This window comes from Condylura cristata, unplaced genomic scaffold (genome assembly GCF_000260355.1).
Source record: "Condylura cristata isolate star-nosed mole 26May11 unplaced genomic scaffold, ConCri1.0 scaffold00024, whole genome shotgun sequence".
NCBI classification, from domain to species: Eukaryota; Metazoa; Chordata; class Mammalia; order Eulipotyphla; family Talpidae; genus Condylura; species Condylura cristata.
Window position 1 is genome coordinate 11,698,850 of NW_004567125.1, and position 23,050 is coordinate 11,721,899.

General features: G+C 40.0%; 1 protein-coding gene across 3 annotated transcripts in view; it reads right to left on the bottom strand.

Annotated features, from left to right (window-relative positions):
* PBX1 (pre-B-cell leukemia homeobox 1) overlaps positions 1–22,802 on the bottom strand; it is a 300,166-nt gene extending 277,364 nt beyond the window's left edge. For all 3 annotated transcript variants that reach the window (XM_012729108.1, XM_004688420.2, XM_004688421.2), the window contains exons 1-3: positions 22,658–22,802; positions 22,153–22,442; positions 18,883–18,956 (exon numbers count right to left, since the gene is read on the bottom strand). In XM_012729108.1, the coding sequence (XP_012584562.1) occupies positions 18,883–18,956; positions 22,153–22,343 (265 nt within the window). In that variant the 5' untranslated portion in view covers positions 22,344–22,442; positions 22,658–22,802. The remainder of the gene's footprint in view (positions 1–18,882; positions 18,957–22,152; positions 22,443–22,657) is intronic.
* Between the last annotated feature and the right edge of the window lie 248 nt (positions 22,803–23,050).

Genomic DNA, 23,050 nt, shown 5'->3' on the forward strand with positions numbered 1-23,050 from the left:
TATATATAAAAGTTAGCGAAGAAATCTCAAAGTCGGGTTGTGCTTTGTAACTCACAAAGCATTTCACACCCATATCTCCCTGAAGATTCATACCCATCCTGGAGGTAACAGGATCAGGCTGATGAAAATAATCAGTGGCATGTTACAGAAGAAGACACTGGATGAGTGGCAGCCCCTCATCACCCACCTACTCAAGCACATTGTATAGCAGGCACATTGTTGGTCCAAGTGGACTTAGAGGTTTCCACTTTGTCTGGGGTCTGAAGAGGAGGGAACGCACATGTACCAGACACTCACACTGTCCCTAGTTCTATATTTGCTCCTTATGCTTGCATCTTCCCTCTAGCAATGAAATACATGCATGCTGATATTTTGCAGATAAATATCCTTCACTTTTTTACTCCTGTTAGTGTGAGCAGTAAACTAGTAAGCACAATATCCTTAGAGGTGGGTATTGTGGATTTTTCCTATTGTGTTTGACATGTAGATTTGCCAGTAGGATTTTGAGAGGGACCACTGATATTTATGGATATTTCAACATAGTAAGAAGTCTTGTAATATCCAAGGGTGTGAACCTAGCATATAATCTTGTCAGTGTACCTCAGAGTTATACTCTGGAAACCTAGACTCTTTTTCTGTTTCTTTTACTCAGTACTCTTGGGAGAAGTCATTTGTTGTATATTTAAATGAATGAATTGATGAATGAATTAACACTACTTATTCAAGGGATGTTACAATGAAGAGGATGAATGATAAAATAAGATTTATTTTATTATTCACACAAAGGAAAGGGCTACTTTTTCAATAAAAACCTACACATGAGCCCAAGATGTGCTGAAACAATTTCACTAACTGAGATGCTCAATGCTTCTCAGCTAGCTATATGTTGTTATTAGCTGCCATGATGCCTGACTCAGAGTGGGAGTTTTCACAGCTGAGAGGAGCAGAAGTAAAAAGCCCTTAAGAGATCATGATTCTAAGGAAGAGAGTAGAGCAACCACAGAATAGAATCATGTGAAGGAATAACTCTAGTTAGGATGTTCTTATTTAAATATGCAAGCCCTCAAAGACCTACTGCCCTCCTGTGAGAACCTCGGTTTAAGCCCCCACCCTTTACCACCCATCCCCATACACACACACAGTTCAATAACAAAACCACCAAAATCACTAATGCAAATGCAGACACCAGCATCAAGTGGGGCTGCTGACAAGGAAAATGTGTAAGGAGACCCAAGCTTCTTGCCCCTCTTCTTCAGAAGCATTTGGATGTACTAGGATGTGGGGAAGGGCATCCTCAGTGAGTTAGCCGAAGTGACAGCTTGGTTTGAGAAATCACAGACTCTGAGGAAGAATTTTCACTGAGGGAGGAAAAGAAGGTAGGCAATTCCTCCCCACAGGGTTAAGTTACACATGCTCACACTGGGAGGCTCAGGGAAATATGTTGCCCAGAGAGCCTCTTATTAAATTATTTCTCCTGACTTGGGGTATATTACTTCTTGCCCCTTAAAACAAAATCCCACTTCCATCTTCTTGATTTATTTGTGATTATGATGATGATGCTTTTCCAACGTTTTAACTGGTCAGATGAGGGCATGGGGTACTGGGCAAAAAATCAATTTAAGCAAACAGAAAGTAGGTTTGATTTTTGGGAGAGGGTTGAAAAAAAAGAGAAGGATGTGCTGATGGGAAAAGCAGGCCAATTTGAGGAAGGGACTATAAAGAAGGTACTAGAAGCTGAGCCAGTTAAGGAAGCAGCTCTCCCTTCCTACTTGCCTTCCCTCTGGAAGACTGGCCTAGTCAACTTCCTAAATCTGCTTATCACTAGTCTTTACAAGGTTTTCCTGGATCCTCTCTTACATAGCACCCCAATCCCACTATTCCAAGCTCACCATTCATCCCTCATCACCCCAAATTTAAGATTGTAACTCAAAAACTAAGACTCTGAAGCCATTCGAGAACTCTCTCTCCTATTCAAGAACTGGTTGATTCCAACCAAATACCTCTTTTTCTCCTAGCACTGAGTTTGGAATACTGAACTAAAGAATCAAATAAATCTAAGAGGTATTTATGTTCTGTCTTTTCATTCTTTGATATGTCACAGAAACGCAATACTAGTCTGTTCATAGCACAGAGTAGTAATTTTGGAAGTAGTTTCTTAAGATATTAATAGTCTGAAAAATCCTTCAGCCTTCCTCCAACTAGCACCCGTTGAGCATCATATAGATCAAGACTCTGATAGTTTTTGCAAAGATGAATAAAGGTTCACAGCAGTTTACCATTAGGAAGGGGAAACTTGCAATATAGAGAAAACTGAAGTCATCTTCTAGAAATTTATTTGAGAGCATATTGTAGGTCAAGTGCTATGTTATGCTTAGGTCACCTTCAAGGCCCTGGTCATTAACTTACCCTGAAGCCCTGTTTTCTTCCTCCCAGTGGTGAGAAATTTGAGGACAATCATTTTTCATGATGCTTGACTTAGAAGTATCTAGTAATTTCTTTTTTTTAATGAAGGGAAGGAAGAATGGAAAAGAAGATAAAACATTTGTCTGATTAGTATAGTAAGGTACATCCAAAAATTAACAAAACAGGCAAGTGTGGCTAGTTTTTGTTCTTTTGTCACTATTTTACAAGCATGTTGCAGATATCCTTCATTCTTTCAGACCTTAGTACCCAAAGACTTCAGAGTCTCTCCTACAAAGACTGCCAGGTGAAATCTTAGAATAACAAAAGATATTTGGTGTCCAGGGAGGTTGAGTTAGTTAGCCAAGGAATGGGACCCTTCTCTCTAAAATTAAAGGGAAATTAAAAAAATATCTGCAAGACAATCACCTATTTCCTCTCCATCATGTCTTTCCTCCCCTTTTGGCTTAAAGATCCAACCTCCAAATTGCAAAGGGAAAGGCAGATATACTAAGTGTGTATTTTAAGCAATTTTAAACCTCATTTTGCAAAAGATAAAATGTTCACACTTACATATGTAGCACTTATCAAGTTAGAGTCCAATGTATCTATTAAGATGTATTTATTCCCAGTAGACATAAGTTCCTCAAGGGCAGGAACTTTTGATTGATTCTCCCTTTTAGTCAATAAATGTTAATAAGTGGATTTTCCTCCTTTTTGTATAAGCGGATAAAAGAGTGCTTCAATTCAAAAACTATTAACCAAGACTCTACTGTGTGCTAGGCATATAAATTCTGATTGTTAGTTCCCAGAAATTCATTAGTCTAATGAAGGAATCAGAGGGCAAATCAATCATTATAATAAAATCTGATGAATGTTGTGCAAAGGTTACCTATAAAGGGATATGGTAAAATATAAAATATATTTTATTTATCATGTCATTGAGGACAACATATATTATCTCACTTAACATCTTTATTAGGAACTATGGGTAAAATATTGCACAGAGTAATAAAAAAAAAAACTGCTTCCCTTAAGCAACTGATTTGTTTTCAAATATAAATGTTTTGAAATTCTAACTGATCCTCTTTCCTCTTGGCTTTTGCTACTAAGAAGCAGGGAGTCAAAATTATAGTTAACTTTCATAGGATCTGGACTGAACAAAGCCTTACATGAATTTGATCCAGGGTGAGGAAGTAATTTCTTCAACCAACAAAAGGAATGGGAAAGTTGAAAGGAGAAGGTTTGGATATTAAAAGTCCCTAGCATTTTAGTTTTAAACCTGAGTTTTCTCTTTAATTTCCTTATTTCTTAAGGCAATCTCTACATAATGCTTGTACCTTTGGGTAAGCCACTTGAGTTCCTTTTTAAAATTAGATGAGCAATTAATAAGATATGTAATGAGTTCTGTTGATAAACAGAAGAGAATTTCATCCCTGAGTACATAATCAGCCCCAAGAAGTGGAAAATTCATGCAGCCATAAGGAAAATGATAGGGAGAAAGTATAAACACAGAACAGAAGGGGGGGGGGACAAAAAAAAAACAGATAACAGAGATTGAGCAAGGGTAATATTACTAAAGATTAATTTCTTTGCTTTTATACCATTTTCCTTAGTAAGACCTTACTAGTGTTTTTCGGTTGTTTGAACAATAACTTTAAACATGGGATACCTTGAGTTCTTTTTTCTCCTTCCAACATGTAGGGCAATATAAAGAGAACAAGCCCTACAAGTGTTAACCTCACGAGGTCCTCATTTCCAACCACATATTCACACCAGGCCACTCTCTGGGCCACCCTACAAGAAGCATGTCCCCTCTTCAATTCTGAGAATACTCGCTTATCCAAAGAAAAAAGAGCTGCTCAGCACTCTGGGAGTGGCTATGGATCTCTAACTGGAGACAGGAAACCTCAAGGTCACCCCCAATAAAGTTTCCTTCTGCACCATGGAATCTCAGAGCTCTCAGGCCTGGAATGTGGGTGCACAGAGGCAGGGCCAGGAAGGGTAAGCAAATACCAAACACTGTGCCCTGCTTGATGTTCCGGCCCAAAGCCCAGGCTTCCCCCGAAGGAACCAGAAAAGGTGAGAAAGAGCTAACAGACAGATAGGGACAAGCTGAAACACACACATACATAAGGTCAAGCATTTCCCCAGCTATGAAAACACATTATGGTTACTATCTGAAAGAAATCTGATAGAATCTAAAATGAAAATAAGTAGAGGCCTAATGGAAATAGGCCCCAGGAGAATTTCCGACTTTTCTCCTTTTATTTGTGTTTTAAGTCAAGCACAGCAAAGGTAAGTAAGTCACTGTACTTGAGAAAGAGGCCCAGAGATGGACAGAACCAAATGATATGTCATGTGGAAAACAGAGGTTTCTGTTGGATTTTCTTGGAAGAAACATGATTTGAAGGGCTGTCACTCAATGGGAATGAATATTTGAATAGAAAAATCTACCTGTCATGAAACTTCCTGAGTAAAACCTGTCCCAACTCAGCCTCCCAGTAGTGGTGTCACTTTCAGGAAGTTGATGAAACTCTCCATATCTCAGTTTCTTCATCTTGAAAAAAAAAAAGGCAGCTCTGCCTGTGGTAGGTGCTTTACATGCTTTTGCTTTCATTAACTGTGGAGAGAAATCAGCTTCATACCGAAATGGGGACATCACATCTACTAACAGTCAGGATCCTTCTCTATTCTTAGGTGAAGCAACAGCATTCGGGTCCCAGCTTGGGACCCACAGCTCTTTTCCCCTCAAGTCACTGGGACAGGGCAGACACGAGTATAAGTAACAGCTTAGCCTCCGCAGGACCTGCCTTCTTTCTTGGCTAACAACCAGGACAGACAGACTGTGTATCTGTGTGTTCCACGAGAAGCCTTCAGGGCTGGTCTGTCCCAGAAACTGGATTGAACAAGCTCTAGACCAGTTTGATCCAAAGAGACAAGCAAGTATTTCCTTCCCCGTAGAAAAGCTAGGCCAGCCCCAGTCAGAGAGGCTTCAGACTCTCAGAAGCCTCAAAGAGTATTAAGTTAGCTTAGTCTTTCCTACCAGCAGGGAGGGAACGAAAGAAGGAAAAAGGACGCCATGGAAAGCAGAGTATGAATGTGAAAGATGAAGCTAACCATGAAAATTTAATTTGTTAAAATAATGACTAGAGAATGAAAGATAATGCAGAAGTTGTCTGCATGTATTAATCGGACACATAATAAATGTGTGTATGAATATATAGAACTACATATGGGTACCATGATAAAAATTAATCCCAGTTTCTAGAAAGTACCATTGTTTGTCTCCCTGCTAGCCAGCACTCCGGAGTACAGAGGTAAATTCCAGTCTTCCTCTCGCAGTCCCACAAGGCAGACCATATAGCTTAAGCTGCCCAGGTGAGCAAATGTCACAGGATGCCTATTCAGCGGGTGGTAAATTCCAGTCATCCCAGGGAAATGCCAAGTGGTCTCAGGTCACAAGTTTGCAAATAGCAATTTGGGAGTGTGAGGGAGGCCCATAGAGGGAGGAAGGGAACAAAAGGGGGTGTGAAAAGGCAATGTCAAAGGACATGAAGAGAGCACCAAGTTTAGGGAAAGAGAAAAGGTTGCAAAGGCAAGCACTGAAACCCTTCTCACACTGTCCAACTGGAAAACTGGCACCCCAGGGATCAAAGAAAGCCTGTGTCTACATGTGTCACCCAGAAGGTTAATGAACTTGGGTTATAAGACCTTTCCAGCCACATTTCTAGCCCTCAGAAATAACAGTCCAGCTGCTGTGCAGGGCTTTGGAGTCCATCACCCAGGTTAGAGACCATGTCCTTGACTCAGGACATAAGCTCCTTGAGAGTAAGGGCCATAATTTATGCATACCTGCCTGTATCTCTCTCATAACACTACACACAGAGACGTTTCACCAATACTTGCTAAAGCAATGAACGGACCATACTGGCACACAAACTCTGCAATTTCATCATGTGCTGAGGAATTCTACGGTGAAAATTCTACGGCATTTTAAAAGTAAACTCAACTGGGACAGGGATGTATGTTCAACTCTTCCACTATTCAACCTGTGGTAAATACGTGTTCTATTCCCAATGTCTCTAGAACAGGTGTTCAAAAATAACTGGTCAAAATTACTCAAAAACAAATAGGTTTCCATAATCTCCACTTAACAAACGGGACGTTTCAGAGGTGACATTATAAGTCAAGGGATGATAAATTCCAGTGGGCTCTTAACAAGACAATCGAGCTTTATATATTTATGTCCAAATGGAAGCCCCTAGAAACCTGCTTATCTCCTCAGCATGAGCTTCTAGAAGTGCATTCAGGGTTATAGTCATACCACGGTTTGAATGCCTGGAAAGGGACCAGACAGCACAGAAAGGAGCAGGAGGCAGCCATGAACAAATCAGGAAGCAATTATTTTCATTCTTCATTATCACCATTGCTGGTATTATTACTGCTACTCTGATGTTTTACCTACAACATCTGTACCAGTCAGAAGTAACAAGTGAACGCTAAACCAATTTAATAACCCTTCTTCCTTCCTCCATAGAGCTACTGGGATGAAGAACTCATCTTGTGAAATTAATAAGGGTTCTGAATCTTCAGCTCAGAGACTGGGCTGGTGCAAATTTATGGAGAGAATTCATTCACAGATATTTGAAGTAATGAGAAAATTTCAACCTCCTGACTTTAAGCCCCCCTGCATTCATTCAACAGGAAGTTTCTGGAGAGTCTAGTATAAAACCTGGTGATTGCCTTGTGACAAAGCAATAATAGAAAAGCACAAAAATCCATCTAAGAATAATAATCACACACCCAGAACATCTTTCCTTGTATAACTTTCTAAGAAGAAAAATAAAGTAACAAGCTTTAGGCACATAACAGGCATGTTCATGTCTCAGCTCCAGCAGGCAAGAAGGGGGAGGGGACCCATGGCATGTGTTTAGGTAAGAGGGGGGCAAACTACCGAAACCAATTCTCTGTTTTCCAAAGACTTGCAAAACTAAGGCAGCGAAGGGGCCTGCAGATGCCCCTCTAAGAAAAACAAGCCACAGTATAAGAAATTAGGTGAGCTAGCAGGCCTCAGACCTTCTTCAACTGTTAAAGGAATCAGACCTGCTTAACGAAAACAAATGTCAGGGCTGTTTAAAGTACATCAAGGTTCTTTGGGTTAAAAATCTCCCCAGGGGAAGATGACGTGCTCCCTAGAAGAGCTGAGAGACAGAGACAGGAGGGTTTCTGCAGTAACTTCAGATTATGTTATTTGATTCATTTCAATACCAGAAAGCATCAACTGGAATATTTATTGAATAGAGAGGAAACGACACAGGCCAAGAAAGGAAGGAGCTGCAAATCAAGATGTAGGTCCGTGAACACACATCCACTCACACACAGGCTTGCAGGCCCCAGGTGAATTTCACCTCTGCATGCAAACCTCCATGCCAATGTCTGTCTGAATGGGCACTTCACCCAATATGTGACTGATGGGCTCCAGAGATCAAACGCCATGCAGGAACAGGCCTGAACCTGGCTCCCCAGGGACAGAGCACCAGGACCTACAGCAGCACACACTCCCACATTGGAGGGCCTGAGTCCTGTGACTGTGCACCCAAGTCCTTCCAGAGAGGTCCTTAAAGTAAGTGGGGTCAGCTGGGGTGGACCAGGAGGCAGGGGAGAGAGGGAGACTGGGGATCCTAAGAGAAGGGACCTGATGATGGGCATTTCTGGGGTCTAGGAGCTGAAGGCCAGTACAAGCAGGGGTGTGTGTGTCTCCTCCAGCAAAGACCACAGCACCCACGGTCCCTATGTACCAGCCCCGAGCAACAGCTTCCCCAGAGGACCTTCCTGAGCCCCGTCCCTGTAAAACTTATCGCCTGTCTGGCCGAAGACCCAGGATCCAGTTCCCAAAGCCATGCTGGCAGCTTTGTGATTCTGTCTAAAAGCAACCTAAGCACGAGGCCATGGGACCGACCACCCAGCTCGCCACGGGTTCTCAGCATTGTCCTGCGTTCCTGAACTTTTATTCTGTGATGTGTGCCCTTTAACTCCCAGAACTCGGATTTCTCTTTCCACCAGCTCCAGAGGAACTCTCTCTCATGTCTCGTGGGTTTGTTGCTGCTTCCTCGTGCCTGTAATTGGCCTCTGGACTGGGCTGCTAAAATGGATTCCCCACCCAATAAGGTTATTTCTCAGCTCTTTATCTTGAGCTGCCCACATCATCACCACCACCTGCACCCACCCCAGCATTCCCAGCTGCAAAGGATTACAGGCACCCTAGTCAGAGGGCCACACAAAGCAAACCTGAGCTTGTTACACCATACTTTGGTTTTAAATATATTCATGTAAGTAGGATGCCTGGCCCTAAAACCCCTGCATTCAAACCCTGCAGAAAGGAATTAAGGTCTACACTCTCATGGCCAGACAGAGAGCCCTTCAGAATGGTTGCAGGTCTGGCTCCTCAGGAGTTTCTGAGAGCTTTTCTTTGTTAGGACAAAAAGTTTCAATTCTATGCACAGTGACAATTATCAGGGGATTCTCTTAGGGGGACAACACAGACTCCCAAATCACCCAACACTGTCAGAAAAAGGACTGACTACTCTCTTCTCTCTCAGCCCTACAGGCACAGGCCACTAGGTAAATGTATTTTTTTTTAAAGATTTTATTTATTTATGCATACAAGAACTGGGGTACAGACCAAGGCAAATGTATTGAAATACTCTTTAACCTAGTGGCAGATTCAACCCCATCTCAAAGCATCATGCAAACACAATTTTTCTCTCATATTTAATGGACCGCTCATTCTTTTATTTATTTATTTTTTTAAGATTTATTTCTGCATACAGAACTGGGGTACAGGCCAGAAGCTCAGGGGCAGTGAGTGAATTCACCAGAGACACAGAGGGGAGCAGAACAGGCAGACTGACAAAGTACACTGCTGAGGGGAGCAGTGGGCGGGCCAGGAGAGGTCTGCCGCCGTGTGGGTCACCACTGGGGCAGGCGGGGTTCGAACTCATGCGGAAGTGGCTTTAGCTTCTTAGTGCTGTGCTTTAACCCGCTGCACCACCAGGGAGAGTCCCTAGACCGCTCATTCTTAAGTATCAAAGATCTTTCTAGATATCCTTACTTTCAGTTTCCAGAACCATCACTCACAGGTGGAAAGAGATATTATTATTGGATTTTAGCTGAGGCAAATTATGAACACTGGCTATTCACAATTTTGGAATGAAAACCAAGTCCAAGTTTCCTGACTTCCTTCGCTATATCATATGAACTTGCAATAGTCCTCTGTACTTCCAATCTTGCACCCAACAATCTTTGTAGTTTCCAAAAAGTCACTTCCAATATAGAATCCAAGAGCGACCTAAAGATAATACTCAAGAAAAAACATAATTTGCATTGAGTCATGGAGTCAACAAAGTAGTTTAAGATGGACTGGCCTCCGAGTGGTCTTGTAACTGGGGTGCTCACTGTTTAAATAAAAAATAAGTACTGATCCCACCCCCCCCGCCAGCTGCCTTCTCCAGTTCAATCTGATTGATGGAAGTGGCTTTAACACCCCCATAACCAGTTTTACCTGACTGTCTAGAAAAGATATAAGGAGTCACAGGATAAATTAGCTGCCATAACAATGAAAAATAATTTTCTTTTATAGAAGTTCCACCTGCCTTCTGCAGGTTCACGGTCCATGGAATGGGGGGTGAGATTACACACGCCTGTTCCATGGATATGAACACCAAGATTATATAGCATTCTCAGAACAACATACCAACAGCCTTAGGCCCCTGAACTCCTGAATTGGGGGGCAGCACACTTCTGTGCCCCACAAAGTCCTCTATTACTGTCATTATATTCTAGCTGGTCCAAGCAAGGTGGCTGTGTCCACCCGCTGCTTCTATTTGGAGGAACATTGCAGATTTTGGTAACAATAAGGAAACAAAACATAAACAAAAAACAGGGAGAGAAAGAAGTGAAAAGGAGAAGGAAGTAGAGGGAACCACCTCCCCCTAGCTCCCAACAGAGGGACATTCCCAACTAAAAAATATGTTTTGAATATGTTTATTCTGTACCATGGCTCTCTATTAGAAACAAATTTCAATTGCCATAGAACTACTATATCAAGTTGGAGCCAAGAACAGCCATATGCCTTTCTTAGAATGTGAAATTGTAGCCCAAAAAGGGAACAAGGCAAGGTTTATCCCAGAACAACTGTTCCATGGCCCTGCTGTCTGTCCAATATGGTAGCCACTAGTCACACAGGGCTCTTGAGCATGTAATGTATGGCTTGTCCATGCTACAGTGTAAAAAAAAAGGGGGGAGGAGGTTTCCAAGCCTATTTATACAGAAACTAAAAGAATGTAAAATAGCTCATTTATGGTTATGTTGGCCCCATTTTAATATTTTAGATATATTTAGATCAAGTAAGTATTATTTTTTTTCACTCAATTATCTTTATATTTTGAAATGGAACATTACTAGAAAAATCATCATGTGTTCCCTGAACAGCACTGTTATACAGGATTCTTTCCCAGGAGCCCTAGAATTGAGAAACAGAGAAGGATACAAGGACTCACACTGAGTTGTGCCCAGACTTTCCTGTTTACTGACAGACAACCATTGACTTTAAAAGCAGGATCAGGAAGCATTTTAGTAAGCCTAAAACCCTCTTGGTGGAGTTCATGGAAAACCCAAGCTAAACAGACAGGATCGAGTCCAGAAGGGTGGTCAGCAGAAGGTCCATCTATAGTGTGACTTCAGAAAAATAATACTTCTGGAGCATACTCTCTGGATGTGTGGTTTATGCTTTTGTCCTTTTAGTCCTCCCTGCAAGTCTCCCTCCTCCTTTTTATTCCTCCTCTTCTTACTGTTATTATCTTTACTGCACAAATGAGGAAACACTATAAAATGAAGTAACTTACAAATGTAACTCAAACAAGGATTTGAACCCAGATTGGTGTGCTTCCATGTCCACACTGTCATACCCACCACAAAACTATTCACAACATTGTCCAATCTTTTTTTTTTTTTTTCCTGTTATAAACATCTTCCTCTGTGGAACCTGACACCTGACATTCCAACAATCGAAATTCATTTCTTTGGTTTCTGCTTTTTTCCCCTTTAAAATGCAAATCACTCTAAGGGAGATTTCACATAAAAAAAGATCACATACATCTCAATAAATGCATCAAAAAAATTTTTTTTGGGTAGGGCAGATATTGATCAAAGACGAAAAAATCCAGAAAAGCACTAACCATAAAGGAGAAGCCATTGGTTGGAGAAAAAGATTGAAAAACATCAGGCTAGAACAGTAAAGATGAACAGTGTGATTTACATTATCACTTAGGAATGTACCTACAACAGTCATTCTACCATATGGTAGTTCCCTAAAATGCTAAACACTGTTATTGTATACCAATATTCCACACCTTGGTATATATTCTGAGGAAAAAAGAAAAGTCCATGAAAAGCTTTTATACAGCTGTTCAAAGCAGAAACAACATATGCAAATAACAATGTGGTATATCCATGCAGTGGAATATTATTTGGCCATAAAAAGTAATGACATTTTAGTAACTGTTATGGCACAGGTGAACCTTGAAAGCTTGCTAAGTGAAAGGAGCTGGTAACAAGCCCTATACTGTATGATTTCATTTATGTGAAATTGTGGGTCTCAGCAAATCACAAAGACAGAGAATATTGGTTATGAGGCCACACAATGGAAGAAATATGAATTGACTGGTAATGGGTACCAGGTGTTTTGGGAGGTGACAAAAATATCCTCAGTTTGTGGTGGTGGTTGCATAATTTTGTGAATATACTAAAACCATTGAATGTAGATGAAACTTAAGTGGATGAATTTTATGGTAAATGAAATATATTTCAAGAAAAGTACAAATAAATGTGCTATGTATCAGGTTTCTCATTATGATGAAAGATAACATTTTTCCTAAATAAGGACTGTAATAGGAAAGCAGGAAACAGGGAGGTTGCCGTAAACTTACTTTGTGTTATTCTTCCTGCTTTCAAACTTTGCCAGTTGAATGGAGAGTCCTATGTGTTTTTAAAGGGAAAATATTTTTAACTATGATTACATAATACCTCCAGTTGCTGATGCTAGGAAAACACCATCACTAGTATAAGCAATTCTAGTGTTTCAGGTGGTAGTTGTCTAGTTTGTGGATAATTAAAAACCTTTGTCTTTGCTCTTACTCATTCTTTTCTTCTCTTCTCCTCCAACCTACTCCAGCCTTTTGGCTAGATATAGCTAATTCTCACTTTAAAAGAATGGCAAGAGAAACAAAAGAAAGCAAATCTTAAATTCAGCGATTTTTGTCTCTTTTCAGCACAGACTCAGTCTTGGAATTGGCTTGGTCTTTAGGGACCATCTGGTGCAAGCCTTTCTTTTTCATATAAGAAAACAGGGCCAGAAATAATAAAAGCTAAGAGTTATTGACTGTTAATTCTATGCCAGACACTATAATTTACATGTATTACCTCATTCAATCCTCACAATAATCCTCAAGAAGATAGGTACCATTATTATCTCTACTTTATAGATGAGCCAAACAAGGCACAGAGAGATTTAGTAACTTGAATAAGGTCACACAGTTAAAAAGTAGATCTGGGATATAAGTCCAGGAGCCTGGCTGTAGATGCCAAGTCTTTAACCACGATAATAGTTACTCCTGAAACTACTCAAACAATTTGATAATCATCTTATGACTAACTCCACGGTCCAGAAATAGTTCAGGTGAGGTACCCATCCCAGTAACCACTTACTGGCAAAAATGTCAGTAGAAGATACAGTGGTAACCTTTACCCAAACCAAAAAGGATGAATTTGTCCACCCATTGCAATCTTGATTCCCACCAATAATTGAGAAATTGAAACAGAGCTGTCAGAGATAAGACTTTCCAGAACGTCACTCCTGACCTTATTCTGCCATAAAGGGAGATAAGTTTTATAATCTTATGACAGGCTAACCTGTGCCTTTTGTTTTTCTTTTTGGAAATCACTCTGCCAAGTTTTGAGAACTGACATCTCTAAGTACAGATGGGGCAAGATTCACCCAGCGAATATGTCCCCACAAGAGACTACTGACTACTCTACTACTTAGCTCTAGACTACTGGGTGTTTCTTTTACCTCAAAGAGTTCACACAATGGCATTCTATGAAATGAAATAGGATTTAAGTCCTGAGATAATTTATTATAGAAAATAAATGTTTTATTTATATAGCCCAGGGAGCTCAGAGCACTTTGCAAACAACTCATTAATAACTCCATTTATTTTATTTATCAATTATTACATTCCATAAACCTCATCACACCATCTCAGGTAAGGAGACAGAAAGATTTTAAGCCTCTACCCCAGGCTGAAATGGCAGTGCAAATGGACCGTCACTTTCCCAGGGTCATAGGAAAATGAGTAAGAGCTGTCTTTAAGGCCTTGATCTAGGATATTCCTTCTCCCATGTGGCACTTGGGGTGAAATTTTTCTTATTTAAAAAGTAAAAGGAATAAATGTATATTTATATTCACTCCTTGTTCAAAACATAACAGCATTCAACTAGCAGAGGTTTGAGATCAAAATTAAGAACATATTTTTCTAAGGCTTATAAGTAAACCATGTCTTAAAAGAAGGCAGGGAGGATATGCTTTGAATTAAAATTTAAAAGCTTTCCTTTTTAACTCCGTTCAGTATCTAGAGTTGAGATTATCCTCTTGTTTGAGGGTGTTTCTGTAATTTTGCCAACAACCGCCACCAAAAGTTCACGTGTGTCAGCAGAACACAGTGGAAGCGCATGTGGCAGGACCTGGTGTGGGCAGTGAGATATATCCACAGGTTGTCTGTGGCCTCTTGGGTTGGGGTGCAGTCGCCACCCAACTGGGGCCCACACCTCCGTGCTCTTAGCTCCCAGCACCCCATAGTTCCCAGGTCACAGTTTCTTTCTTCGTTTCCCCTCTCACATATCCTCTCCTAGTAGCCTCGGTTGAACCCACAGCTATCATTTCCAATCCTAAAAGACACCCTTCTGATTAGACGGGTGTCTATAATGACCCCTAATTTCCAAAAGTGCCTTTCTGGTAGGGATGAGCAAAGGGCTCGCGGTACCCTATGCCTCACCACTCAAATGCCAGAATTCCCACACATTTCCAGAATCACACACATGGAAATGCAGAGAAGGGACGCGGCTCAAGAGATACCCATCCTCTCACCGAGTTGTAGTATGTACAGTCATAACTGAGATCCAGATGATAAGACGGAATATACAGGCTAATTACATTCCTCCTGCCAGCACACTGCTGTGCCTGAAAGGCAGCATGCAAGTAAAACAGGCTTGTAACTTCCCTCCACATGTTCCCTTTCCTCTCTCAGCCCTTTCCACACACTCAAAACAAATAAAAACAGCCAATACTGGAATTGCCTCAACAGCAAGAAAAAGTTTCTGCCTTTGCCTGTTCGATGTGAACTCCGAAGAAAAGTCACTCCAGCCACTTCAGCCCCAACAGGAATCTGATCAGAGGCAGCTCTAAATGGTCTGGTTACTTTACTTCTGCTCTCTGCTTATGGCCTAATACTATCAGAATTATTTACCTGCTTTTTTCTACAGTGTCCATTCTACCTACATATAAATACACATGTGCACACGCACACACATACACTTGTGTGTGTACCTGCACACACACAAATTAAGCTCTAATGCTACAAAGAGGAGAGTAGAAGCCCCATAATGTAATTGCTCTATTAAAAAAGAAGTGGCAGGCGAGAATAATAAGGGAGGGTGTCAGATATGAAATACAGTAGTAGACTTTAAAAAAACTACAGTTCTGTGATGGGGGTGTTAATTGAACACAGAGAAAAAAGAAGAGAGAGAACAAAAGGGTGTTAAGGAAGCAAAAAATTATTTTTTAACCTCCTTCAGTGATTTGATTTAACTTCAGATAATGTGCAGAAAAAAATTGACTGAAAAGTGCCACATATAGCTATTATATTCTAAAATTAAAAACTATTCACAACAATTAGAGGTATTCATTGCTATCTATAAATATTCTTCTCTGTAAATGGCACCCATTTTTTTTATATTTTCCAATTATAATTTTTAAACGTGCACGATTTTTGATGAAGAAATTTTTTAAACTCAAGAAACATATTTAAAGTATATTCAAGGGCTTTTTAAGAAGTGCAATATATTTGACCTTTTTTCTCCTTCTTTTCCATCCCAACAACTCCACCACCACCACGTATATACATAGGTAAATCTCATCCTACTGCTAATATCTCAGAAGACCACAGGATGGTCCTTAAAAAGCAAAAGAAAATAAGTTATTAAGTGATCTAAACTCTGTATTAAATCTCTATGTTCCCAGGAGGAACAAGCCGATAAAAGCCACTTCTGAAACATGCATGGCTTTAAGTCTTTGACAGGGCTTTTTTCTTGCTGTTGTTTGAGATCTGCCGCCATTGCATTTTTTCTAAACATTCTTTTTTCTTAGTTTTTATTAAAAAGGCAAAAAGCTATGAAAGTAAAAACATACTCACACTTTGCAAAAAGAAGGCACACAGTTCTTCTCTTTTTAATATTCCCTCAGTAATTTTTTACTTAAACACCCATCAATCAACTGTAATGTAGTCGGTGCTGCGTATTTTGGGTGCTACGCGCCTATTTCCTTAAAGTTCCAAGATAGTTTCCCTACTTATGTCTGACTTTTCCAAAGAAAATCATGACCAAAAAGCCAAAGCCAAAGCAATAAGAGAGTGCATTTCCCAGGCTGCTCAGAGCGTCAGTGTTTCTGATAAAGGATCCAGGTGAGCCAAACCTGTGAACTTGGTGTTAGAAGACAAGAGACCTGCAAAGTCAACCCTCAGTCAGGTTACTTCTGTGAGGCTTGAGATGGAGGAAGCTTAAAAATATTCATTCAGTATAAGGGGGCTTGAAAGTAACAACAGGAAAAGTCCAAAACAATGAAGAATGCTGCGGATGAATCCAGGGGGATCTTTTCACTAGCTCTGTATCAAGGAGGGAAAAAAGCTTCTACAACTTTACACTCTGCCACCCATCCACCCCTGAAAGCTCTGCTGGCAGCCAGGGGAGGGTTAGCAGATCCTGAATAACAAAGTAATCGTGACTTAGAATCAAAGAGTTCCTTTCAGCACACTACAGTCCTCTCCTACCTTTAACATAGAACATTCGACATTCCAGGAGAAGTTTCTCTCTTCCCCTTAATCCTTCCAACACACAAGTTGAAGAATGAGAGAGAAGTAGGCTTGTTTTTCTCTTGGTGCTCTTTTTTTTTTTCAACCTGAGGTGTTCTCCCAAGCCCAAACTCCTTATGTATGTATTTATTTCCCTTTAACACAAGGGCAGTGATTCTTATCATTTTTCATTGACAGTACTCAATAAACTATTTGCTAAACTCATTCTTCTAGAAACACACAAAACCTTATTTTAGATTTTTTTTAAAGCTCCAAACGTTAATGACATTAAACAACAGACAAATTTTAAAAAACAAAAAACATAAATCCAACAAGAATTTATACCACTGGAGTGTTAGTGTCACCAACACAGCTGTATCCTATCACCATAGTGTAGCCAATATGAATAAGGAGCAAACTCTTGGACCCACACGGGAACCAGATCTCCACTCACACCCACCCACTTTGATCTACTGCCCCAGTAGGTTTTAATTAGAAGACTAAAATTAAACACTTTGGTCACAACACACATTTAAGTGTTCCTATTGCCTTCCTTTCAATACAAATCTGATTGTGTCTTCAAAATTACAATCTCTTTAGCCTGGATTATCAACTATGCCTTTAAAACTTGATTTAAATTTTACAAATCGAGATCAGCAGGAATGCATACTCAAATCAAAATAAATTTTGACAAACCAAATATTCAAAACAAATAAGTGATTTAGAAAGAGATTAAGTAAAAAAGCAAGAAAGGAGAAAAGGAAAAATATAGAGGTGTGTGTGTGTATTATACACTTACGCTTCCTGTTCTGGGCTAATATGAAAAAAAAAAAAACTAAAAAGTGTGACAAACTGAAACACTTTTAGATATTTGTATGCACAACCTATAAATCTCTCAAAAGGTGTTTTGCAGCCAAAACAATGCAATTAACAGCTTTGCATTGGTCAGGCAACCTGGAGGACTGGAGGGTCTGAACATCAGGACTCAGGTGCTTTGTCTAGGACGATGCACAACACAGAACATTCAACAAAGGAGCTGCTTACTAATTTTACAAACATTTCAAGAGCTAAGTAATTACATATTCAATCAATGGTCACATCTTGAAACTATTTTTTTTTTTAAGAGAAACACAGAGAACTCTCAAAAAAAAAAAAAGCCCCCCTGTGTGTCCTTCCCCACGCCTCCCCCCCCCACCTTTTTTATGTGTAACTATCAAAGTATATCAACCCGGCATGCAATCATATTTATTGTCACTTTCATTCATGTCATGCCCTTGCTTATATGGTTTAGATATGAATTATTGACTGTTACACTCCTTGTTGTAAAAAATAAATAAATAAATCGGGTGTCAGGTACTTTGCACGGCTCTGAAGCCTGCCAGCAAGTCAGAAGCCAGCAGAAGCTCCCGCTTTATATAACCACCCTCCTTCGATCCTCATCTTTTAAGTCCTAGTTCAGACTGCCTTCTCAACACTTCTTTATAAAAGGGGGGGATTCACCCACTATGGGAAATTAAGGATTAAAATAAACAAACAAGATGTTGCTAAATGTCCTTCCCAAAGCATCTGTTGTTTAAGAACACCTCTGATTGATGACTGCTATTTTTTAATTGTTGCTTTAAAATTTAAATGCCCTCCTGGGATGTGTTATAAGTGTGTTAGTCCATGATATGGGGTTCTAGAAAGTAGAAAAACAACAGCATGAATGCTCTCCTAGCATTACATTCTCCTAAACCAAACAATTCTCCCTGCTGTAAAATAACAGGGCATTCAAACACAGATAAGTTGAGGTTGTTGAGTTCTTTCACAAAGATATTTGACAACACTGTGCTGGAAACCTCTAGTCTGCTGTTTCATGTAATTATAAGAAGGAAAAAGGAAAATAAAACTTTAAAGAGTTTAGACTCCATATCCAACTCCCAAAAAAATACAAAAACAAGAATTTTAAACATGGGCCAAAATATCTTCCTTTAGGAAATGGACTTTTACTTTCATATTTTTGCTCCAAAGGCACACCATTCTATAAATTTCCCTTCAAAACCTAGAGTGTTGCCTCAGTTTCAAAGAAGTCGAGAGTAAAGGAAAATAAACCAGTAACACTTGACAATAACTGTCAAAGAAACTGGGAGCTCTCTTTTTCAGGAACCAGGACTGCCAGGATTTCCTACTGAAATATTCTATCAATCTTAAGAGCACTTTTAGTCTAACATTTTAATATTTAAATAATGGGTTTGTGATTGCTGGTTAAGTGAGTCGACTGACCAAAGAAAATGCTTAAATGTTGCAATCTCATTCCTACCTGTTTTTTCTTTGATTTCACACAACACATTAAACAAGGCAGGCTTCATTCTGTGGCAGTTTAAAGCATGTTTTCTGCAAGAAAGAAACAACATAATAGCTTAGGTGGACTTTCGAGATCAAACTGCTGATAATGCACAAGGGGAAAAATGTGAACATTTTGCCAAAATTATATAGCAAGCACAACTCTGTGGCATGCTTTAATTGTTTTATGACTTAATACACAGAATCCCACCATAGAAGAATACTGTTAATTAGCAGAGAGTAGGGTTTTAACTACAGAGCTAACCTATTTTATGCCCATTGAGGCAGAGTGTTTTTTTTTTTTAAGTACTTTAATCAAAGTGGAATTCTTACACAATAATCTGATCGAGGGCTATGAAGATGGCAAAGCCAAATGCATGGGTTAACAGTTTTGTATAATCTATGCAACCACCACAGCCTAGGAGCTGTCTGCTTCTCGGTCTGTGTGTGTTTTCAAATTTAATTCATCCATGTGTTCGAATTCATTCCGCAGATGCCCCTGTATTCTCATAAACACAAGATGCTTGAAAGGTCTTCTGAGTAGAACTGTCAATTTATAAAATTTCAGTCCCCAAGTTAAAGAGTATGGAAATGCATTGCCAGGGGGCAAACATACCCATATGGGGAATAAATTCATTTCTCTGTGTTCACATTATGCCTCTTGTGCACACACCGCTTATTTGCAGGTGTTGAAATTCAATTATTTACAATTAGGACCTTGCACCCATTGGGGAAAAAATAAATATGATTCTGCCTTTTAGATTAGTGATTTACCTGATCCTTGTGTATGTCTGTCTTCAGAATATACTTGAACAAAACAATACCTTTCCCTTTATTTTACTAGGGAAGCACTTAGCAGAGGGATATTGTTTTGGAAACAAAATACTGATCGTATCAGCTATTAGTTAAGAGAATTCTGTTTACTAACTAAAATTAATGTGTAAAGATAAATGGAGCCCCTGGCATTCAAGATATATGCAATTTCTTTTCAACCCCTTTGAAAGTTTTTAAAAAATAATAATAACAGGTACATATACATCCTCATGAAGAACAGAAACCAGAAGCAGATTCTATATACTGTACAGCAGTGAAGTAATAAGTTCAAAATCCAAGTAAATGAAAATATACACATGCATCTAAAATGCTAATGGTTTACTTTGTAAATAATAAATGCACCTTATGAAAGTGTGACTAGGGAAAGGAAAAACAGAGAATTTACTCAATAGTTACATTGTTTAACCAAAAAGCTTACTGGTGATTTAGTTCTCCTGTGGGGTGAGGTTAAAAAAAAAAAAAAAAAAGGAAGAGACTTCAATGTATCAACGACCTCTTTTGGGGAGTCTTAAAATAGTTTTCATTAATTGTATCCTTATATATAGGCCCAAATGCAAAACAAAACAATACCAAAAAACACTGCACTGCTTTATAGAAATAATGCAGGTCCATGGTACATGAATGGGGTTAAAGGGAACAGAAAATATCCCTTTCCCAAAACCGTGTCTGATCTCACCCAGCATCTAGGCCATTAAAAGGGAGAACCCGCCAAGCCACAAATGCCCTCAGTTGTACAAAAAGGAGTGGGACTTAACATCGGAGAAGTGGTGAGTCTCCATTCTTACCGGTCCCTTCCACTTCACAAACTTGTGATTAAGACAGTTTTTTGGTATATCTGAGTTTATTTTTCTGGAACAATGTAATAGAGAAATCTATTCCAGTTCAAAAAGAAATTGCCAGTGGAAATCTTCCAATTAACAATACCCATTGGTTTTCTTCAGATAATACAAAAACTCAACCGATTAATTTTTGTAAACTTTCCCCTATTTAAAAAAAAAATTAGAATAGTTCCAGTTTCTGAACATTTCCTAGTTTTCAAGCAGCCGTAAACCCCAGTACTTTTGAGTTTACATGTTGCATGTGCTTTCAGCGGAAATAAGAGTGTAATTCTTAACATCCATGCTTTTAACTGCTGCTTCTCATTTTCTCAACTCAAATTACCCTTACACAAAAATACATATAGAGATGTGTCTCCATATAACTAAGTAATCAGAGGTATAGGAAATGTGTATATATGTTTACAAACAACTATCTCTGATATTTAACAAAGCTGGGTAATTGTATAGCTTTATATGGTCATTAGATTTTTAAAATTCTTCCTTTTGAGATGGGCCTTAAGCAAGCTGTTAGAGGGTTGCCATTTAAGCTATGTTTTATTTTGAAAGAAAATCACTGTAAAATCCCAAAGTGGAGAGCTAAATATCTGGCAGCGTATTAAGTTTAGAAGCTACATAGCTTCTTTATTATGTTGCTTTAATGAAGACCTTCATGTCCAGTAGTACTGAAATATATAAAATTCACACATGCCTTCATTCCTATTTAGCTGTGTTCTAAGTGGTCCTGAAAAGGCATGGGGGAAGGGGGGCAAGCATGTTTGATTTTTGTCTCCCCACTCCTTTAAAGTACCATACAATTTCTACTACAGAAGGTTAAGTAAACGAACTCAAATTAGGAGACAATAAAGTTAAACTAAATATGAGTCCCTTAATACTAACAAATACCCCTAAAAGCAAAAATTGTTTTTTGTTTTTTTTTTTATCCATTAGCTCTTTGTGAGACAGAATTAAATGAATGCGAAATATTTTCTGGAAAGCTGACAACACTGACAAAGAATTACCCTGCTTTTTTTTTTTTCTAAAAGAGGGGGGAAGAAGGGGGAGAGATAAAAATTCATTTTGCAGTGCTCTATTAAGAAAGAAAACCAAAAGTCTCTGAATTAGGTAAAGAGTCAACTGAAATTGCAAATAAAGTGTTTGGGACATTTTATTTAGTAATGTTACGAAGTCCCTCAACAAGCATGGAATGCTGTTCAAAACTTGACAATTCTGCTCTCTCTGTTACTTTGTAAGGCAGTAAAAAGTGCCGAGGGCCGCTTCAGGATCAGTTGGCAGAAATTTCGGCGTGCCTGAGTGTTAAGAGTGGATAAATATAAATACCTCCATACACACACACACACACACACTCACTCACACACAATATGTACACAGCCACATCACGGCATGGGCGATTACACTTTCAATAACAACGCTTCTTCCAATTTTACTCCTCCGCCATACAGTTGCTTGTCAAAATGGGAAAAGAAATAACATTTAAAAAGAAAGCGCGGTGGTGATTCGGTTCCCATTGTTTCCCCCAGCGAGAGGGAGAAAAACAAAAAAACCCCAAGAAAGGAAAAGAAAAGCCTCCATCTCACCTGGCCTGCGCCTCATCCAAACTCTGGTCTGTGATGGTCATAATTTGCTGTAAAATGTCTCCAATGTCCTGCTTCCTCCCGCCCTCCCCCTCGGTCCCTCCGGCCCCATCCTGCAAGTGCTGGGACAGGCCGGGGTGTCCGGCCATCCCGACCCCAGCGTGGGAATGCATCAGCCTGGGCTGCTCGTCCATCTCCAAAGGCGACGGAGCCCCCGGCTCTTCCTCGACTGCTCCTCGGCTCGGCTCCTGGGAAGCACCGAGGCTTTTGATCCTTCAAGCAGTCTTCAAATCCTTTGCAGGATAAACAGGGAAGGGGGGGTGGAAAGAAGACCAAAAGAGAGAAAAAAAAAATCCCGTTGCCTCTTTAGAGGATGGTGGGAGGATGGGGAGGGGGGGGGGGGGGGGGGCGTGAGGGGGTTGCGGGGTGAGGGTGGGGAGAAGGGCTGGTAGGGAAGGGTGTTGACTCCAAAAAGCAAAAAAAATAAATAAATAAATAAATAAACCACCTTCCCACTGGACGAAAAGAAATCAGAGCTGGCTTTGGGTTTTTCAGTCCGGTCTCCTTTGCAAGGCAGAAATGGGCTCCCGGCGCTTAAATCGGTGGCTTAATCCTTTTGCAAATATGCATTGATCGGGAGAAAGGAGAGGAAGGCAGGGGGATTGCAAGGCAAACTTTCCCCCCCGCCCCCCGCTGCCCCCCACCCCCACTCCGGGCCAGCGCGATCTCAAAGGGGGTGGGCTGTTGCAAAAGCCAGATCTCCCCCGGCCGCGGCGGCAGGCAGAGCACCGGCGCTCTGCTCCTCCGTGTCTCTGCAAACTCCAGCAGCCCCGTCAGCCTCCTGCTTTTGTTTAGCTCAGGCTCAGGACTCCAGAAACACATACAGAAAAACCACAGCCTG